Source organism: Podarcis raffonei, chromosome 10 (genome assembly GCF_027172205.1).
Source record: "Podarcis raffonei isolate rPodRaf1 chromosome 10, rPodRaf1.pri, whole genome shotgun sequence".
Taxonomy (NCBI): domain Eukaryota; kingdom Metazoa; phylum Chordata; class Lepidosauria; order Squamata; family Lacertidae; genus Podarcis; species Podarcis raffonei.
Window position 1 is genome coordinate 28,046,333 of NC_070611.1, and position 19,632 is coordinate 28,065,964.

The 19,632-nt window shown below is 39.8% G+C and overlaps 1 protein-coding gene across 2 annotated transcripts in view; it reads right to left on the reverse strand.

Moving 5' to 3' along the window:
- The window catches only part of NELL2 (neural EGFL like 2), a 108,113-nt gene that overhangs the window by 19,643 nt on the left and 68,838 nt on the right, over window positions 1-19,632 (reverse strand). For both annotated transcript variants that reach the window (XM_053404684.1, XM_053404683.1), the window contains exons 14-15: window positions 14,699-14,821; window positions 12,672-12,767 (exon numbers count right to left, since the gene is read on the reverse strand). In XM_053404684.1, coding sequence (XP_053260659.1) covers window positions 12,672-12,767; window positions 14,699-14,821 — 219 coding nt within the window. The remainder of the gene's footprint in view (window positions 1-12,671; window positions 12,768-14,698; window positions 14,822-19,632) is intronic.

Sequence of the window (19,632 nt, forward strand, 5' to 3'; positions counted from 1 at the left end):
AGGAATGATGGGGGTTGTACTCTAACAACATCTGGGGGTCCAAGATTGAGAAAGGCTGGCTAACCACTATATCATACTGGTTCTCTTTGCTGATGCTAACATCACTGTACCCCAGAAAAACAGAAGACTCACGAGTTTTGAGTAGCACACCAGTAATTTGACAATAGTACAATAGTACACTATGCTTAGTATTAGTCTGAGCTATTACTCTTTGTGTGGAATATTCTTCCTTTCCTTTTCCAGTGGATTTATATTGTGATGTGATGTGATGGTTAATTAGTGGCTCACTGAAAAGTTTTGCTTATCTAGCAGCTCTGAGCTCTGAGAAGCAGTGACACTCCTAATGAAGGCCAATTTAACACTGAACTGGTTAAACATTAGAAAGCTGACTCTAACATAGGAATATATGCCTTTGCGATCTAGGGGGGGGGGGGAACCAGTGAAGACCAATATGACACAATGAGGTATTGTGCAAAGTATGTGCTTTCTTCACAGGAAGATAGTGACTTTTAAAAGCAATGACAAATCTTGATGCTACTGGGAAGCCAATTTATAGCAAGAGGCATGAAAATCTGTCTAGCTCATTACCTGACTATCCTATGGAGCCTCTACTAGTTGGCACTGTATAAGATTATTACTCAATAATTGTGATCAAATGGATCCCATGCCTATTTAATAGCCATGCCATTTAATGGCAGTTTAAAGCAGGCATGTTTTCAGACACTTGCAATTGTACATAATTAAATGTGAAGCTGGCCTTCCCAACTCAGCTTGTGCCAGATTCTTTTTAGCGGTCCAAAGCAAAGGAGTTCCAATGGGTTTCTTCTCACCCAATGTGTGTTCTCACTTTTTATCTCAAGGTCATTCCCAATTAATCATCAGGAGCCATTTTCTTCACTTTTTATACAACAGCTTCTGGCCAGCAACAAAAATATCTCCCATTAGGTCTCCTGATTAGCTCTGGGGCAAAACTGCACAGAGCAGTTGCTAGGCAACTACTGAGATGCCCTGCTGCGTTCCCCATCAGCCAATTTCAAGTTTTATTGGGGCAAGGATTGACTCCAACTCCCATCATCCCTGACTATTGGAGATATTGCCTGGGACTGATTAGAACTGGAGTCCAACAACATTCGAAACTCTGCAAGTTCCTATTGCAAGTTGACATAAAGTTATATCCATCTGTTAGATCATGTAATAGCTTTTTAATAATAATAATAATAATAATAATAATAATAATAATAATAATAAAGGCCTTGTGTTGTTAGTTATCAGACTATTAATGTTACTCTTCATCAAGGGGAAAAAATTCCACAAGCCAGCCAAATACTTCCCCTTCTTTTTACTCATTCTACCAGTGGTTTTTATTATGCTGAAGTTTAAATAAGATTTTCATAATACATTTCCATAGCAATCTTGATTTCACACACCTCTGTCCTATCACTTTCTATGCTTTCCTTTATGAGCTGTTAGATTCCATTGTTTATTTTTGTTTTCCTTGAATGAAAGCATGTTTCAATAAAGAAGCAAAACACAAGGCACTCTCAATGAAATTGCATTTCCATGTATCTGAAAATTATGGACAATTACAAATGGGCAACTGCATTTATTGGTCTGAAAACTGAAAACCTTTGCTTTTTTTTACTCATCCCAAACACAGATGTAAAGATGGTAAGTAGCATTTGCTGTGGGAAGTTTGACCTTTATTTACTTAGAAGAATGTGGTGCCAGGATTAACCTTTTAAAACAATAATTTAACATAGCTCTCTGGACTCCCAAAGTTGAGTTTTGATCAGCTGTAAATTGCAGAAGACCTTTATCCCCAAGACAGTACATGGCAATGGCAATAGATTTTGATGTAAAGGCTCCCTAAGGCTACAAGAAGCAGTTTTATTGCAGTAGCCCTTTAGAAGACTTGCAGTTCCAAAGGCCACTGCTCTTTAAGTACATCAATAAGTAAAGGGGGTGGGGCAGAGACAAGAAAAATATTCTGAAGCATCCCTGCTTGCAGGTAAACAAAGAGGATGTGGTTGGTCCTTTAAGGGGTGCAGAGCTGGTGAGTGGGTGTGCTTCATTTCCCAAGCCCCTTCCATTGTCTTAGGAAATTAGCACATTTGATGATTATGATAAATCAGATCATTTCTGGACCAGTCTCGGTGGCATCTGGGACAGTTATCAGGAGTACAACCCTAAATCATTTTATTCAAAAGTAAGACCTTCTAAAATCAATGGGTGTTACTTCCTAGTAAGTGTGCATAAGACTGTGGTCATTGTTCTCAGTTGGGAAGCAAGGCTGGATTCTTATCCTAAAGAATCACGAAGACCCAATTCTAAGAGTTTGTTGAAAATGAATCGGCTTAGGGGTCTTCAGGGAGACATGAGATATTTATACTAGTGCCTAGTATAACATTTACTACTATAATTATCAGAGGGCATGCATTTGATTCTGATGAATCCCAAAACTTGAAAATAAAAATGACAGTTTCAGAGAGATATGAGGCTCTCCTGAGATCAAGTGGGTATCCTTTGAGGTGTCCCAAACTGAATCAGGCTGCTTCTGAAGCATTTGGACTGCTTTGGAAGTCCCAGAGAACTTGGACAGGCTCAGACTGTGTTTTTCAAATAGTTACATTTTCCCATTTAAGGACAAGGGCAATTGTAGGAGGAAGATGGGAGGTGAAGTTTTTTGACTGTCAACTCTAGCTTCTAAACAGAGAATAGCTTTTCCAGGACTCTCCTTTTTATTGTAAATCACAGTGGTCTGGGAAGGGATGCAGAAGGAATGAATCTGCTCATTGTCAATTGGACAGAAAACAAGCCCAGGAAGAACCATGAACTGTTTTCTTATTCCTTATACCCACATGAATGCTTCTGAAATTTCACTGGCTTCTTTATCAAGAGCACCTCTTTGATGTTTGTTGTTTTCTTGAAAATTGCCCACAAAACAACAGTAAATCACAAGGAGATAAGAATGGCTGGCTGGATCAGGCTAATGGCACATCAAGTCTTGCTTTCCATAGCGAGTAACCAGATGTCTGGTTCACAAGAAGAAAACAAGCACATCTTCCCTCCCTTTCTCCACTTGTGATTCTCAGCAACTGCTATTCAGATACATGCTTTCTCCAACAGTGGAGGCAGAACATATTCGTCATGGCCAATCCTTTTCAACAACTCAAAATGGTAAAGGCTGCCCTTTACCCCTGCACCTGCCCTTCTGAAATTTAGCAGTATTCACCCCCCACAGGAGGGTCTATCAGAGTCCCTTCAATTTCCATGCAATTCTGCCAGAAAAAGTTATACGGACTCTGCTCTAAATGAGAAAAGTGACCAGCAAAAATGCCCCTACAAATGTCTGAAATTTGGCAGGCTTTCTATCCACTCCACAGGGGCTACTAAGCACACAAATTCCATTGAATGTCACCAAAAGTTACCGGCGTTAAAACTGCTTTATTTTTTCCCCATGACAGTGAATGTGGAGACACAAAGCTTCACGGGTTCTTATTCAAACCTGAGGTGAAGCAGATGTCCTCAGAAGCAAATCAGGCTTACTTCCAAGCAGCTGAATTGGGAGTCCAAGCAAAATTTCATGCTTAGTGCATACCCCTAATAATTAGATTTGCTTTACCAAAGGGTTTGATCAAGAAAGGAGGAAAGGGAAAGAAAAGGAAATAGAATGGAGAAATAGAATGCCCTAATCCAGTTCAGAAATGCAGGTGACATCCCTGAGATTTTGTTTTCAAATTCCACACTCTTGATAATTACTGAATTTCAGAAAAACGTAAGTAATTCAGGTTTGATGCTATGATAGGAGAAGGAGGGAAATGGATTACTTATTCACAGGCATGCATAATGTTTTGCCACAGATGTGAGAAGGAAACTTTTTGGCCCTAATAATCCTAAATTTGATTGTTAAATCCTAAAAGGATTGTTAAATCCTTTCAAAATCAAGAAAACAAACGACTTATAACCAACAGGCTCCATGCATTGCAATGTTACTAACTTTAGTTGAACCAGGGACTTCTTTTGTGAGCTGACCCTTTCAGCTACAAATCTATATGTTGACCATCAATGTCTATTGAGATTAGTAGGGTTGTAAGAAGTATCTCAAAGCTGCTTTTGGTATACCTATCTTGAGCATTTCCGTATCTACTAGCAAGACCAAACCTACCTGAAAAAAATCCTCAATATCTTCTTGGCTCTCTTTGTTAAACTTTTGGGAATGGATATAAAAGGTTTTATTTTAATGCTGCAAGGCCTACCGGTGTTTTATATTCAACAAACAAAAAGAGCATGCAGTACAGTTTTAGCATACTCGAGCACACCACAGTCCTCAGTCACATATTTTATTTGAGATTGTGCATGGATCTTAGACCCCATTTGGGAGACATAACAGCCTGGAAGTATTTTGATTTATGGCAGCTATTTCCATGTTTAAACAAGCTATCAGTCTTTTGGTTTCCTATACTGCCATAGCACAACAGCACACGGCATAAGCATCCTGCAGAGGAACAGAAATAGATAAAGCAAGCAAGGTTCCATTTTACCAACTGATGTGGTCTGGCTCAACAGTAAAAGGTGCCCAAACTATCACATTTTGTATCAAGGTAATTCACTATTTGATACAAAATGTGATAGTTTGGGCACCTTTTACTGTTGAGCCAGACCACATCAGTTGGTAAAATTGAACCTTGCTTGCTTTATCTATTTCTGTTCTTTGTATCAAGGTAATTCACTATTTACGGGACGTGGGTGGCGCTGTGGGTAAAAGCCTCAGCGCCTAGGGCTTGCCGATCGAAAGGTCTGCGGTTCGAATCCCCGTGGCGGGGTGCGCTCCTGTTGCTCGGTCCCAGCGCCTGCCAACCTAGCAGTTCGAAAGCACCCCCGGGTGCAAGTAGATAAATAGGGACCGCTTACTGGCGGGAAGGTAAACGGCGTTTCCGTGTGCTGCGCTGGCTCGCCAGATGCAGCTTTGTCACGCTGGCCACGTGACCCGGAAGTGTCTCCGGACAGCGCTGGCCCCTGGCCTCTTAAGTGAGATGGGCGCACAACCCCAGAGTCTGTCAAGACTGGCCCATACGGGCAGGGGTACCTTTACCTTTAATTCACTATTTAAAAAGCCAAAACGCAGTTAATAGGATAAAACTAGGTCTTTACTTGGTGCCAAATTGGCAACATCTTAGACAACAAGCATTTCTATGGAGGAAATTGCATACCTAGAGTATGTTATAACTAATAAATGCTCAGTAATTACTCATTTGTGGGGAGGGGGGGACTGGCCCGGTGTATGACAAATTTGCCCATTTTTCCTTTGGAGAGTAGCAGATATTCTGCTCCTGTAATGCTGAAAGCGAGAACCCAGCAAAAATGTTACATGAATTATCTTAAAGTATTAATCTCTCACAAAGAGGAGGAAATTGGTTACAGCAAATCCATTTCCGAACTGTTTCAACAGGTTGAATTAATGCAGTTCTTCAATGCAATATTTCTGCTGTCATGTTGTGTGAAAGAGCAAACTTATTTCTACGACATATCAGGGCTTTTTGTAGCCTTGCAAGAGCATGGCTGTGGTATTTTGTGGTGTTTTTTTAAAGTACCCTGTCCATGGAAAACTAATTTAGTTCCATTAATGAGAAGGAAGCAAAATGTGATTGAGAATGTAGTATGGAATTATAGTTCATTAATTCTTCAAGTATGTAATTTCCCACACTCCTGATCCCCCATTGATTTTTCTGCACACCCCTATAAGTCCTGCTAAATGCCAGCGAAAGAAAATTCAGTCCTGTTGTTATTTCATGTGTGGCGGTGGCAGTGCTCCAAAATTAGATAGAAACATTATGAAAGGTGTGGGTTTTTTTCAGTGAATGCTTCACCATGTGGCCTTGTTAACATTTCTTTGTTGTCAGAAATTGATCAATCACAGACCCTACCGACAACCGAGGCTACCATAGTTTCTCATTAGGCAGCCAATAGCATCAAAAGATATGACACTTGTAAGAATTGAAGATGATAATTCATAGCACCTAATTAGGCATGATGAATTGAGTGCATGCTTGAATACTTTAAAAAGGGGGAATATATTTTTTGTCTACTGGGATGTGTGCCTTTGGCTATGTCACTGCCCATTAAAGAGACAGGCTAATTGAAAATACTGTATTACTATATTTAGATACTGACTCAGACAGACTCTTTAGGTACATCTACTTTCTGTGCCTCTCTCTTAACTCATCCTCTAAAATTAAACTGGTTTTCCTATGACCTTCATAGTTTTTAAACATATGAAAAATAGAAAATTGATGATGATGCATCTAACTCCCTGATAGTATCAGAAAGAGTATTTTCAGCTGCGCACTTTAAAAAGGGTAAACAGAATGTCATCAGGAATCTTTCCTATTTCCATTCCTTTTGTTCCTTAGGCTTCAATCCAGGGGCAACTTGCTAGGGAATGAGTCCAAGTGAGTAAAATGAAGCTTACCTCTAAGATAGATAGATAGATGATAGATAGATAGATAGATAGATAGATGTTGATAGATGATAGATATAGATAGATAGATAGATAGATAGATAGATAGATAGATAGATGATAGATAGATAGATAGATAGATAGATGATAGATAGATAGATAGATAGATAGATAGATAGATAGATAGATAGATAGATGATAGATAGATATAGATAGATAGATAGATAGATAGATAGATAGATAGATAGATAGATAGATAGATAGATGATAGATAGATGATAGATGATAGATAGATGATAGATAGATAGATAGATAGATAGATAGATAGATAGATGTACCCCACCCACCTGACTGCATTGCCCCAGCCACTATGGGCAGCTTCCAACAAATATAAAAGCACAGTAAGACTTCAAACATTAAAAGGTTCCTTACACAGGGCTGACTTCAGATGTATTCTAAAAGCCACACAGTTGTTTATCTCCTTGACATCTGATGGGAGGGCATTCCACAGGGCGGGCACCACTATTGAGAAGGCTCTCTGCCTGGTTCCCTATAATCTCACTTCTCACAGTGAGGCAAATGCCAAAAGGCCCTGGAAGCTGGACCTCTGTGTCTAGGCTAAACCATGCAGGTGGAGATGCTCCTTCAGGAACACATAGCCAAAGCTGTCATTACAATATATTTACTCTTTAACTTAAATCCTTTTCAAACAACTATCCATCAATCAATTTCTGCACATATGTTAAATTAACATTTCCAAAACCTCAAGATAACCCTTGGTCGTTATGGAGTTATACAGACGTGGGACCCGTCGCACATGGCTTACCATGGCTTAGGATGAAAAGAAAAAACTGGATATATGTAGTCCAAGCTCCTAGCCTTGTCATGATGTTGCACATGCCTAGTGCTTGAGTTCATGGATGTATAGGCACCAGCCTTGCAAGGCCAATGAAATGCACCTTCCCATCTGCCCAATGGAAGGCAGGTATATGGAACGGCATTCTGTCCCTTATGCATGTGATCTGCAACAGCTGCAATCCTTCAAAGAAATACGCATTCACAAACTTTCTTCTCTTTTCTGGACCAGGATTTAAGCCTGATAACAGTAGCATTTACCTGTTGCTGATTAATTGCATCAGGTTGCTCTTTTTATATGGGTAATGTATTGTTCTTTTAGTTTGGATTCACGTGCCCATGGGAAAGCATACATTTTGTGAATCTATTTAAAACAATGTTTTAGTGATAATACAGGCTTGGGCCAAAAATAGGCCATATGTATATTGTACTAAATATGAACACTGTTGCCACCTCTAAAATGAACACAGGGAAAGGGATAATAAAAGGGTGGGGGGAATTGGCTGTTGTCATTATTCACTTTATTTCCTATAATAATATAATGGACCATAATTCATAATGGAAAGAGCTTGGAGTGAGTAATGAAGGTCATTCTTTATTCTCTTCATATGTGGAAAGAAATTATATTTATAATGTATTGCTGAAACTTCCTTTTCGTGTTTTATTTATGCCACACTATAAATTTAAGAACTAAGGATTTGATCCAGTCCACCCAAGCATAGCACCTCTGCAATGAAAGACTGCCATAAGAAATAATAGAGTTCTGTTCTCCCTCTCTCCCTAGCCTTGTGTAGGGTTATACACATTTGTGACAGAGAATGGGAGGTCTTCCTCTATCCCTGCCCCCAACCCACCTCCTCACATGTCTTGACAGAGCAAAGGTGACCGACTCAACATGGTAAGGTAGTGATAACAGTCTCTCCTGGCCACTCCTCTATACATTAGCATGGTATCCTGAAGCGAACAGAATCAAACCTTTTCATTTCAAAGATCTCTTAGTAAAACCAAAGCAAGATAAATATTCAGGAAATCCCCAAATTATTTTGTTATTTATGCAGCACACAATCAGTGTTCAGGGTGCTTTACGGAAAATAAACACGAAGGCAGACTCCTACCACCCCTTGGAGCTTGCAATCTGCAATTCAACACAATGGATTTATTTATTTATTGCATTTATGAATTGCTCTTCCTCCCAAGGGAGTCCAGAAAAAATGTATAATAATAATAAGAAAAAACCCAAAATAAAACACAACATAAAACCAGATATAGTTATAAGAAACCATATATAAGCAGGTAATACAGCAAGGAGGTGGGAATATAGGACCTTGAAGTATCAGGTGCAATCCTATACACACTTATCTGGGAATATGTCTTGTTTAACCCAGTGGGTAGATGTACATAAGAATGCACTGAATTATTCTATGTTCATTTCAATTCCACATACTGAAGTTTAGTTAAGAGGATGGAGAAAAGCTTTGAAGGATGAAGAGCTTGTGGTGACACTGTGAGTAGAGAGGATACCAGTGTAGGGATTAAAGACGGGGCTGCATGTCATCTTCGTAATAAGAAGCAAGGTGAACCTTTTTGGGTAGCAGAGTTGTGAATGGAGATGTAATAGCGATAAAGAAATAATGAAAGGCTAGAGAGGAGAAGGTTGCCGTGGCTAAGTCAGGAGACAACCCAAGCTGCAACACGCATTCATTTTCTTTGTAGAGGCTGCTGCTCTACAAAGCTTCCATTTTGGTCACACAAATTGGTCCTTTGTGGTACTATGCCCAGAGACCCACAAATCAACTTGCCAGCTCATCGGGGCCAGTCCCCTTGGCTGTCTAGTAACTAGGATTCTTTTAGGCAGAGTTTGGAGAAGGTAATCTCTTCAATGAGCAACAGTGGAGACTCTTGCTGTTTCTTGCCTTCTACACCCCCTAACGCAAATGAGCGAAGAAATAATAGCTAGCTAACAAACCAGGACAATATTTGTGAACTTCTATTGACACATGTTTAGCAACATGTTAACATTGTTGTTGTAAAAGAAGTCTTTAATTTTTCCAAGGAGATACGAAGGCAATTATCAAAATACACAATTATTATTCCTCTTTCCTGTAGAAGTGCAGGGGATCCCTTGACTAAAATATAAAATAAAAGCAGCAAATAAAAGAAACAGAACCTTAGTCTGAGCAGAGACAAACAATTTTCTTCTTCCTTTCACACTCCTCAAAGTGCTTTATGAGCTGCATGATTAACTTGACAGGAAAATTCTATTTTGTATAACATTTAAGTTGCTAGGAAAAAATGAGCCACAATGCGTTTCTTTATGGCATAAAAGGAGCTAAGGAAATTGACCCCAGTCTGACTTATTAAATCCTGGCACACTTCTTACTTAGTGAAAAGTACAAACTTTAATGGTGACCTATTTTATCTTTACATCTGTAGAAACAGACATTCATCCTGAATACTAATTAAAGGAGGGCAAAAGATTGATTTATGGAAATAGGGCTAGGATGCACACAGAATGTAAAAGATCCTTAAGTTATATTCTATCTTCCTTTAGATTGTATCTACTGTATACTTCAGAAAGTTGTTTGCTCAATATGCCATAACCAAACTTTAAATAATGGTTCCTGACATCACAGAGCTGGTTTTTGTCTAAGACTGGATACAATTGGAGTCCATTTTGAATCAAGAGGCTGAATCAAGGCTGAACCTTTCAAAACTGCTCTGACTTTTGGGTTTCTTAGAATTCCTGAGCAGTGCCAGGTACAAGGCTGATATATCCACATATTTGTTGAGAGCTGATCAGCAACCTATGAGGAACCATAGATTTCACTTCCTTTTTAGTGAGTGAATCTGTTCGTTGCCTTGCCAGAGATGAAGCATGAAGAAGCAAGTTCTTGCCCATCTGCTACCTGGCTACCCATTCAGTTGGATGGGCAAAGGAAGAAACGAAAAGAAACCAGAGAAGGGAAAATGAAGCGTTACTTCTCTCCTGAGAGTTGAGGAAAAACGTGGACAAACTTTCTTGATTAGAATTTGGTTAGGGTCACCTGGAGTCCTATATAATTGCTCAGACCAAATCCAGTTAGCGATCTTACAAATCAACTGGGTATGGGCTCATTGTGACTAATGTTATCTGAACACAGCAGTATATCTGAAGTGCTAAATACTCCAGCAGCTTTAGCAGTATCAGCACACTTAACAAGCTTTGTGGCAGCTTTGACAATAAATTATATTCTGAGTACTAGTAAAACTATTTTTCTAAGAAACCATGAGTACCGGAATTAAAAGGATTTTATGCAAGCCTCCCCTAGGAACAGTCATAATCTAAATCTTTCTATTGTCATGGCCAGTGCACCTGAACAAATTAATTTAAAGTTGCAGTGAAGAGCAGCAGTCACACATGCAAAATGTTTAGCTTCCACAGAATGTGGCACGTAACGCTAGAGAGATCTAATCTATAGCAATTACCTGGGCAAGCCTCTAACCTGAGCTGAATTTAAATCTTCCAAACCTCATGTATGCAAATGAAGTTATAAAACAGAGAAATGATGTATAATTGGTCATGAAGCTCACTGGGTGACCTTGGACCTTGGACTAGTCACTGCCTCACAATCTAACCTACTTCACAGGGTTGTTGTGGAGGATTAAATAAGAAGGAAGATAACCATATACGACACCTTGAGATCCTTAGAAGCCTTACCATCAACTGTGTGACACCACTGGATGCCACCCAAAGCAAAACAAACCTACAGTATTTTTCGCACCATAGGGCGCACCGGACCATAGGGCGCACCTAGTTTTTAGACGGGGAAATCAATAAAAAAAATCTTTCCCCCCCCCCAGCCCCAAAGGCTGCACACAACCTCTCCCTGCCGGAGGGGTTGTGTGCGGCTATGGAACAAGCCAAGGCAGCCAGCGGGATGGATCCCGCTGGCTGCTTTGGTTTCCTCTTTAGCCCCGCGCAATCTCTCCCTGCTGGGAGAGGCTGCACAAGGCTAAAGAAGCCATAGCCCCGTGCAGCCTCTCCCTGCCGGAGGGGTTGCGGGCGGCTATGGCACAAGCCTGCATTCACTCCATAGGACGCACACACATTTCCCCTCAATTTTTGGAGGGGAAAAACTGCGTCCAATGGAGCGAAAAATACAGTATATGTATTATTTGCCCCCAAGTAATGTTTGAAAATAGCCCCATCCATTTGCAGAGAAAGATGTATTCTTTCTAGATGAAACTGTTACTACAATGGCAGTTTCTACCTAAGAACAACAGGATTTTTTTTTCACTTCTTAGGTGGACCATTGCTGTTTAGAGCTTGATAACATCACACACAGACCTGACAGCTGTTTGAAAATCTTTTTGATAGAACTATGGCTTGATTATCCTGCATCTCTTTATAGCATCTTCCTTCCAGATGTTTTGTACAAATACTTTTTAGCTTATTACTGAACAGGTAAGATTGTTCACAACGAAGATTGGACTACACTGAAATTTGAATACATTATTTGGCATTAGAATGACAACCAAAGTAAGATCATGGGAGGCAGTTCTGACAGAACGCAAGGCAATTTTCAGATTTTAGCCAAAATGCTAAACTTCTATTTTCATTTTTCAATCAGAGATGGAATGCAAATTTTATATATATATATATATATATATATATATATATATATATATATATATATAATCTTTCTGCTCATGGATCAGTAGTAGTCCTGTAATCTATGTAACTTGCAGCATGCATGTGAAAGTGGACATAGACAAACAGGGTTATACAAATAAAAACAACACAACTGGAAAGCTTTTTGCATAAATTTCAAAACCCAGACTTTCCCTCTTGTTGCCCCAGTACACTATAAGCCACACATAAGTAGTTTGATTTGATCATAGCCATAAGATAGAAATAATTTCTAATGAACTCAGCGGGGCTTACTGCTACAATATAATGTACTTATGATTCTCTGCATTGCTAATATTGTCATTACCTAGCTTTAGATATTTCAATATATTTATGCTGCAGAAAGATGCTTATTTGCTTCAACTTGAGATAAACATAAATTCAAGATCTGTGCAACTCCATTCTACAACTGAAAACAATCACAGTTAAAACTAAAATAATGCCCACATACACGCAGTAACAGTTCTATGTACCAAAATCTATGTACCAAAAATAGTGATGCAAAAAATATATTCCATGTCTACATTTGATGCAGAAGAATTTACTGAAAGGAAACACGGAGCAAATGATCTAGTTATCCTTCCACAGCTGCACTTAATTTTAGATACATGTTAGCAAAGAGTATTTTTTTGTATGGCTTTATGTAAGAATGTAAGACTGACTTTGCAAGTCAACAAGAGGATTTCTCACCAGTTTCACAGCTTGGGCCTGTGAATCCTTGTGGGCAGGCACAGACATTGGAAGCGATACAGGCTCCACCATTTCGACAACCGTCTTTGCAGAAAGCTGAAACCATGAAAAAAGAAAAATGAAAGGATCCCACAATACTATTGTAAAAAACAAAATATTAAGGAAACAATCTTATACCCACTTACCTGAGAGTAGACATGAACTGCAAATACCAAAAAATGAAAGCACTGTAAATATCTTAAATTAACACACTGTGAATGCTTTAAGTTAATGTGGTAGCCTTCAATTGTACTGAGTCGAAGGGCAAAGGTACTTTCCTACATGCCTGACTAGGAAGGATTTTGAGCCTCACTTGCTCATGTATTAGATACTGTAGCCTTCCAGCCCATCATGTTTTGAACCATGATCTTAAAAAGTTAGGAATTGTCTAATGTGATGCTTGTCACATTGCCAGTGATAAATCTGATGGGCTTAATTACATCAGCCTGAGGTCTTCTTTGAACTTTGCAGGAGTGCTATGATAGGCCCTTTTCCATGGATGCACAGCCTTCATTCAATGGTGTTTTGACATTTTAAGCCTCAAAAACATTGGGGGGGGGGTCATTTGCTGTGATCTTCTCAAGAAAATTGACATCCTGCTAGAAGGGAGGGAGCCAGAGCCATACAAATGGCTCTGTCTATGTTTGGTGTGTTTTTAAATGTTGCATGAATGCTTATTCAGCTAACGACTGTCACTCCCTTGGCAGGAAGCAAAGGCCTTCAATTACAAACTTTGGAAGTTTCTAAAACTCAGCCGATAACGAAGTTTGCTTGTCTCTATGACAGATGCCATACCTGAAGATGGGGGCTGGGAAACATGACTGATTTGGTGGGTGTGCTGATGGATAAAACTCTTTCTGCTATTCACACAGGAGGGGTCTAGAAATAACTAATAGCATTCAAGATTACATAAGTTTAATACCTTGCAACTCTTTAAAGATAGCCCAATGTCTATTCACTCCCCACCCAGAAGTTCAAAGTTTAAGGAGGGACTTCTGGAACAAAACTAAGGGTTTATTTACTTTCACCCTATGAGGGTTTATTGTTTCATAACTGATGCACAAAACCTCCTTTAAGATGCACACCCTTTGCAGATAATTGTTAAACAGAACCCTTTCCCAAACCAAATCTCAGGTAGATTTTTCCCATTTAGAATGGCTATCTATGTTCCTATCCAGCAACACTCACTCATCCAACAACTGTGTTGCCTTGAGTAGCTAACCCCACTCAAATAGCCCAAACCCCCAACTGCCCACAATGGCAGCTAACGCCCACCTAGCTTAACAAATAGTCCTCACTGAGAGTCAATGCCCTATCTGGCCATGAAACTGTAAGCTTCCAACTTTAACTCCCTGCCCCCTGGCTCCTGATTGGCTGTTAGTCTCCCCAGCTCTCACTGGTTGCTGGATGAACAGGAGGCTGACCCAGAGCCTGTCCATCACAGCCTCTCCAACATTCTGGGCAAAAGAAGACCAACAAACGACAGCTGGGATAGCTCAGATGGTAGAACACAAGTCTCTTAATCTCAGGGTTGTGGGTTCAAGCCCCACGTTGGACAAAATATTCCTGCTTCGCAGGAGCTTGGGCTAGATGATCCTCACGGTTCCTCCCAACTCTACAAATGCTATGATTATATGAAATACACTTATATGAAACACAAAGCAGATATTGACACAACACACTGGCAGTGCATTTATCACTGAATGTTTTACATCAATGCATATTCCCGGGAGTTGTAATTGCTCACAATTCTCCACTGCATTTGGTAGTAAACATGAAATCACTGCTTTGTCTGGTGTGAAACAGCATATTATTTATAAGTAGAGTGCATGCTAAAATGAATTGACTAGGTTTCTATTGGTTCTGCTTAAAGTTGTTGGGCCTGAATTATTCGTCTTCCAGGTACAAAGGCAGCTTTAGCATTTATCAATGAAAAGGTAAAATCCAGCAAGACAATAAACAATTGCGGTTTTGTTCTGATACCTTACCTTTGCATACAGTGCCATTTCCAGTAAAACCTGGCTTGCAAACACAGTTATGTCCTCCCACGGTATTGAAGCAGAGTGCATTTTCATCACAGCTGTGTTGGTTTGTGAGACATTCATCATGTTCTAGAAGGTGAAACAATGCTATTTAGAACAGCAACAATGACTATATTTCTGATGCTAAGAAGCTGAAAGTTGTAGGAGTGCTTCATGCTTATTTACTCAAAAAGCTTTGTAAGAAATAAAATTGATATTTTGTTTCAAAGCTTGGGTGTTGAAACAGTGGGAATCCCAACAAGTTTTTGGGAACTGACTGCTTTTAATGAAAGGGATGACGCTGTGCTGTTTTTATTTTAATTACCGGTATGATTTTAATAGATTTTATGTATGTATATCATTTTATTTCTATCAACGTTTAATTGTTTTAAATGTTGTTTGTTTCCCTAATTGTTTCTAGCAGTCCTTATTTTTATCTGTAAGCTGTCTTGAGTCCAATCAGGGCGGAAAGCAATGTTCCCACAGGGCTCCCTAGGCTGCGGATAGCAGCCTGCTGCTCGGAGCGCGGGGAGCGCTGAAGCAGAGCGCCCCGCGCTTTGGGCAGACATCAGGCAGCCCCACTAGCTAGGGGGACAGCGGGGAGGCACAGCGCCACCATCCCGCTGTTCCCCGACTTGGATTCCCCAACCAGGTTTGGGGGGGGAATAAAGGGGGGGAAATTCCTTTATTTCCCCCCCAAAAAACTAGGTGCGTCCTATGGGCCGGTGTGTCCTATGGGGGAAAAATACGGTAACTCTCTTATGATCATTCAAAACAAAGTACAGTCCAAAACCATTAAATCAGTGGGAGTTTTGCCATCATTGTCTCCACAAATCAATGTAATAAAAAGAACAGAAGTACACCACAATCTTAATAATTGTGCTTCCCCTCTCACATACAATTCTAAAATGGCAGAAATAAATGTTTTGCTCTTTTGTGAGAAGATCAATATAATTTAAAGTTTCATACCGCAACTGATGCATAGAATTAAACAGGCATTTTATTTTATTTTTACTAAGAGTTTTACCATGCCTTTTCTTCAAAGAGTTCAATACAAGTTACCCATTTTACTCTCACAACAACCCTGTGAGGTTGATTAGGCCTAGAAAGAGTGGGAGGATCAAAATCATCCAAGAAACTTTGTGGCTGAGCTGGGATTTGCACCTGAGCCTCTCCAGGTCTGAATTTGACCCTCTAAGCATCACAGAACAATTGCTCGACAAACATTTCTCAGAATCTTGTCCATCAAAATGTCCAGAGTTCTATGCTAACTCTGCTTATTGCTACTGTGCTTCCTTATTTCTGTCCTATTTAACAACAGAGATTGAAGTTAAGAACTCCTGAATTTAACACTAATTCTTCTGAAACCTTCCCCAGGTCTCTTGAACTATAGTCACTCATTTTCTAAGCTTATGGGAATAAAGCAGTAATTTTGTGGAGCTAGTCCTTTAAGCAAGGCTAACCAGTTTAGGACTGCACGCCCATCTGAACTTCAGGTTACTGCCTAGGTGCTAGCTAGACACCTTTTCTTTTTAGAAATATAATTTCAGATACCTGAGATACATCACATCAGCGTCTTTTGATGCTTTGGATTGGTAGGTTTCAAACTGTGTTTCAGGGAACCCTGGAGTTCCTCTGAAGCTTATCAGAGGTACTTGAAAGAAAAGATCAGTTATACCAGACAAACTTCATTAAAAGACAGCTTGCCTACTGCTATTGGTCTTTTCCCGCAGTGTGCTGCCACAGGGTATGGAGTGTGTACTAGGATATACACTGCAGGGCAAAATCGAAGTCCAATAAAGCCTCTGGCAACCACTTTTTTGTGAACTATGGACCTGGAAATGTGCCCCCAAATTGTCTACAATGTGCAAGGATTATATGACAAATGTACCAGAGGCTCCTTGGCTGTTTGATAGATATGAAAAGAATGATCTGAAGGATGCAAGTTTGAAACTGGCTTTGATTAATAGTTAAAACTGTATAACATATGCAAATATCTCATCAATTTGCAGTATGGAAGTAGCACCTCTTTTTGGGTTGTGGTTCACGACTTTGTAGCACTGAGTGGCTCAGCTGAGATGATTCCCCCAACACATAACTTGAAATTATGTATGGGTTGGTTTTGCAAACCATGGTTTTGAGGCAATCCTAGTTACATAGTTTTGGCTGATTTTGATATCACAGGAAACTATGGTTATAACCAACAAGAAAACGAAGCTAGAAATCTTCCAGAGGAGGAGGCAGGGAAAGTAAGTTCTCACACAGTAAGTTCTCAGTGGTCCAAATAATAGTTCGGAAAATTAGAAAAGGTTGTCTGAAGTGGGTCATTGTGCAACTGCTTCATTTTCATCTGCTTCAGATCATAATGATATGGTCAGAACATTTGGTCTTGCAAGCCTTTATTTAGTCTTTAGCAAACTATATTAAAGAACTTCTGTTTTTGATTCCTGAAGTACACAGTTTAATTACTTTCACCCCAGCACGAATAACTATATTACTATTCATAAAATTACCTAGCTACCTCAGTAATCTTGTTTCATTATATGACTTGGTGACCTCCAGCAGCCATGAACTCCACAGGCTGCCTCTGTACAGGAAAAAGAAGTGTTTATATAGGATCAAGCTATTAGGAAAGAAAGAGAAGTCACAACTTTGACAATGAGGGCTATGGACATTGGCTATGCTACAGAATTAAACAGATAGGCTTGGCTACTTTTTATCATCCTCTTAAGGTTATTGAAATCTAGCTGGGTTCTCTTTTCATGTAATATATCCCATTCGGTGGACTAGTTGGTCTGGTGAAATTTTGTTACCTTTTCTTCCCTTGCCATACTGTCTTGTTTAGATGTGCAAAGACATGGAGGAGCACAGAATTGCAGGTGGTCTTTAATATATTTATTGCAAGGCACAGGCCTTGAGCTAGAAATGGCAGCTTTGAAATTCAATCATATTTTAAGCTCAGCTGATTCAATTCTCAGCTGTTCTCTTCCACCCCTTGGTGCCTGGGGAGCTGTAATCCTATAGCATTACTGGACCAAGGCAACTCAGGAAAATCCAAACCTATAAGCTTCTGCTCACAAAGATTATAATCTTAAAAGGACCCCCTTTGCCCAAATTTAGAGGTTATTCAAAGGGGCACCTTTGCCCATATGAACTTCCCTAACCTTCCCAGGCTCTGTTATCTAGTCTCCCTTTACATCAGACTTGTTTGGTGAGTATCAGACACAGAGCCTTTTTATGGATGCACTTCAATTATGGAATTTCCTGCCTTAAAAAAAGCATTGTAAGTAAAGAAGTAAAACTGGAAATGAGACAGGGAGTGCAGGTGGTTCACTGGGGTGTCCAAGGTAAAAGGGAAAGGCTATTAATTTTGTTAAAGGTATTTTCTTGTCACTCTGCATTGAAATGTTGTCCTCCATCTCTGCTACAAACCCCAGAAGAGGGGGGGGGGTGAATGAAAATGAGATGTGGTGGATTAAAGACTAATGACTCTCCTCCCCTACCTTTTACTGTACTTGTTTTTGTCTTTATGGCTTGCTTAGGAGAGCAAATAGTGTGAGATTTAAGGTGACTTCCATTCAGCACTGGGCTGCCATGCCCCAACAACCATTCACTAGCTTAAATAACAACCTGAGAAGCCTTGATGGTTGTCTGGGACAAACAGGATGCATTTTACAGGGACAGGAGGGATCTTATCAATAAATGAGAAGATTGCAAAACTATTTGGCATATGCTTACTTATAAGTAAGTACCACTTAGTTAATTTAGACTTGCTTCCTATTGGGCTGCAATTCTAAACTTATTTATCTGGGAGGGAGGCTGAAATCTTGCTTGGGAGTAACAGCCATTGAATATTGCAGGGGGCTTCCTTCTAAGCCAGCATTCACAGGGTTATGCTGGAGTGGCCAAAGCCTATCCATGTTCTTCTTGGTAAGAATGCATAGGACTGTGTCTTGAAGCAATCAAAACTACTCACTTCCAGCTTTTACATTCTCCTTGCTGCCATGCATCTAACTGCCAAATGTGCATTAATTAAACAGGTAAAGCTTTTTTTAGATAAGCAGACAGAGCTGGCCCTACCATTAGGCAAAGTGATTCCCTGCCTTGGATGCCTAAATAACTTGGCCAGCTTTCAGTACTATGTGCCTGGACAATTTACCAGGGCTATGGGTCGGGAATGCAAGTGTCTGCCTGCACCTATCTATGTACCTTGTCCACATCCTTGAACTAACTGAAATTCTTCCAACGTAACTGGACAAAACATTACTTCCTTGTTATTGATTTGGGCTAAACACAGGGGCTGGGAACTAATGCACACATCTAGCTTGACCTTTAGTTACATGCATAGAAATAGAACTTGCACCTAAATTGTTTCCTATGAACTACAGCTTTCGAGAAGATCAAGTATGGTTTATTTGCTCCTAAGAAATAATATGTTTTTCAGTGATTCTCAGACTTGGCATAAAAAGGGTTAGGCATTCACAGCTTTTAAAATGGAATTTTCCTCAAAATATACACCACCATCGAAGCAACCACTCTAACAGCTAAATAATGCAACAGAGAGAGGAAAGAGAGAAGACACTCTTTTTTTTTTTAATGCTGCAGTGCTCTGGGAAGGGAGCCCATCCATTTTTTACTATACTGCTGTAATGGAATTCTCAGGAGAAAGATGCTTTCTTAAAGATTTCAGGTTGAGTAGACAGTCAGATGCAATAGCTTTATTGCCACAAAAATAGCCAACATTGTTTTTCCAGACCAAAATTATTGGGTGCACGGTGCTTTTACTAGTATATTAGTACAATATATCACGTTCCTAACAGAGTCACACTTAAGGTATTGCTAATTCAGGGATGGATGGGGACAACGAGCAAAGGGCTGATTTAAATTTCTGCCACATATAG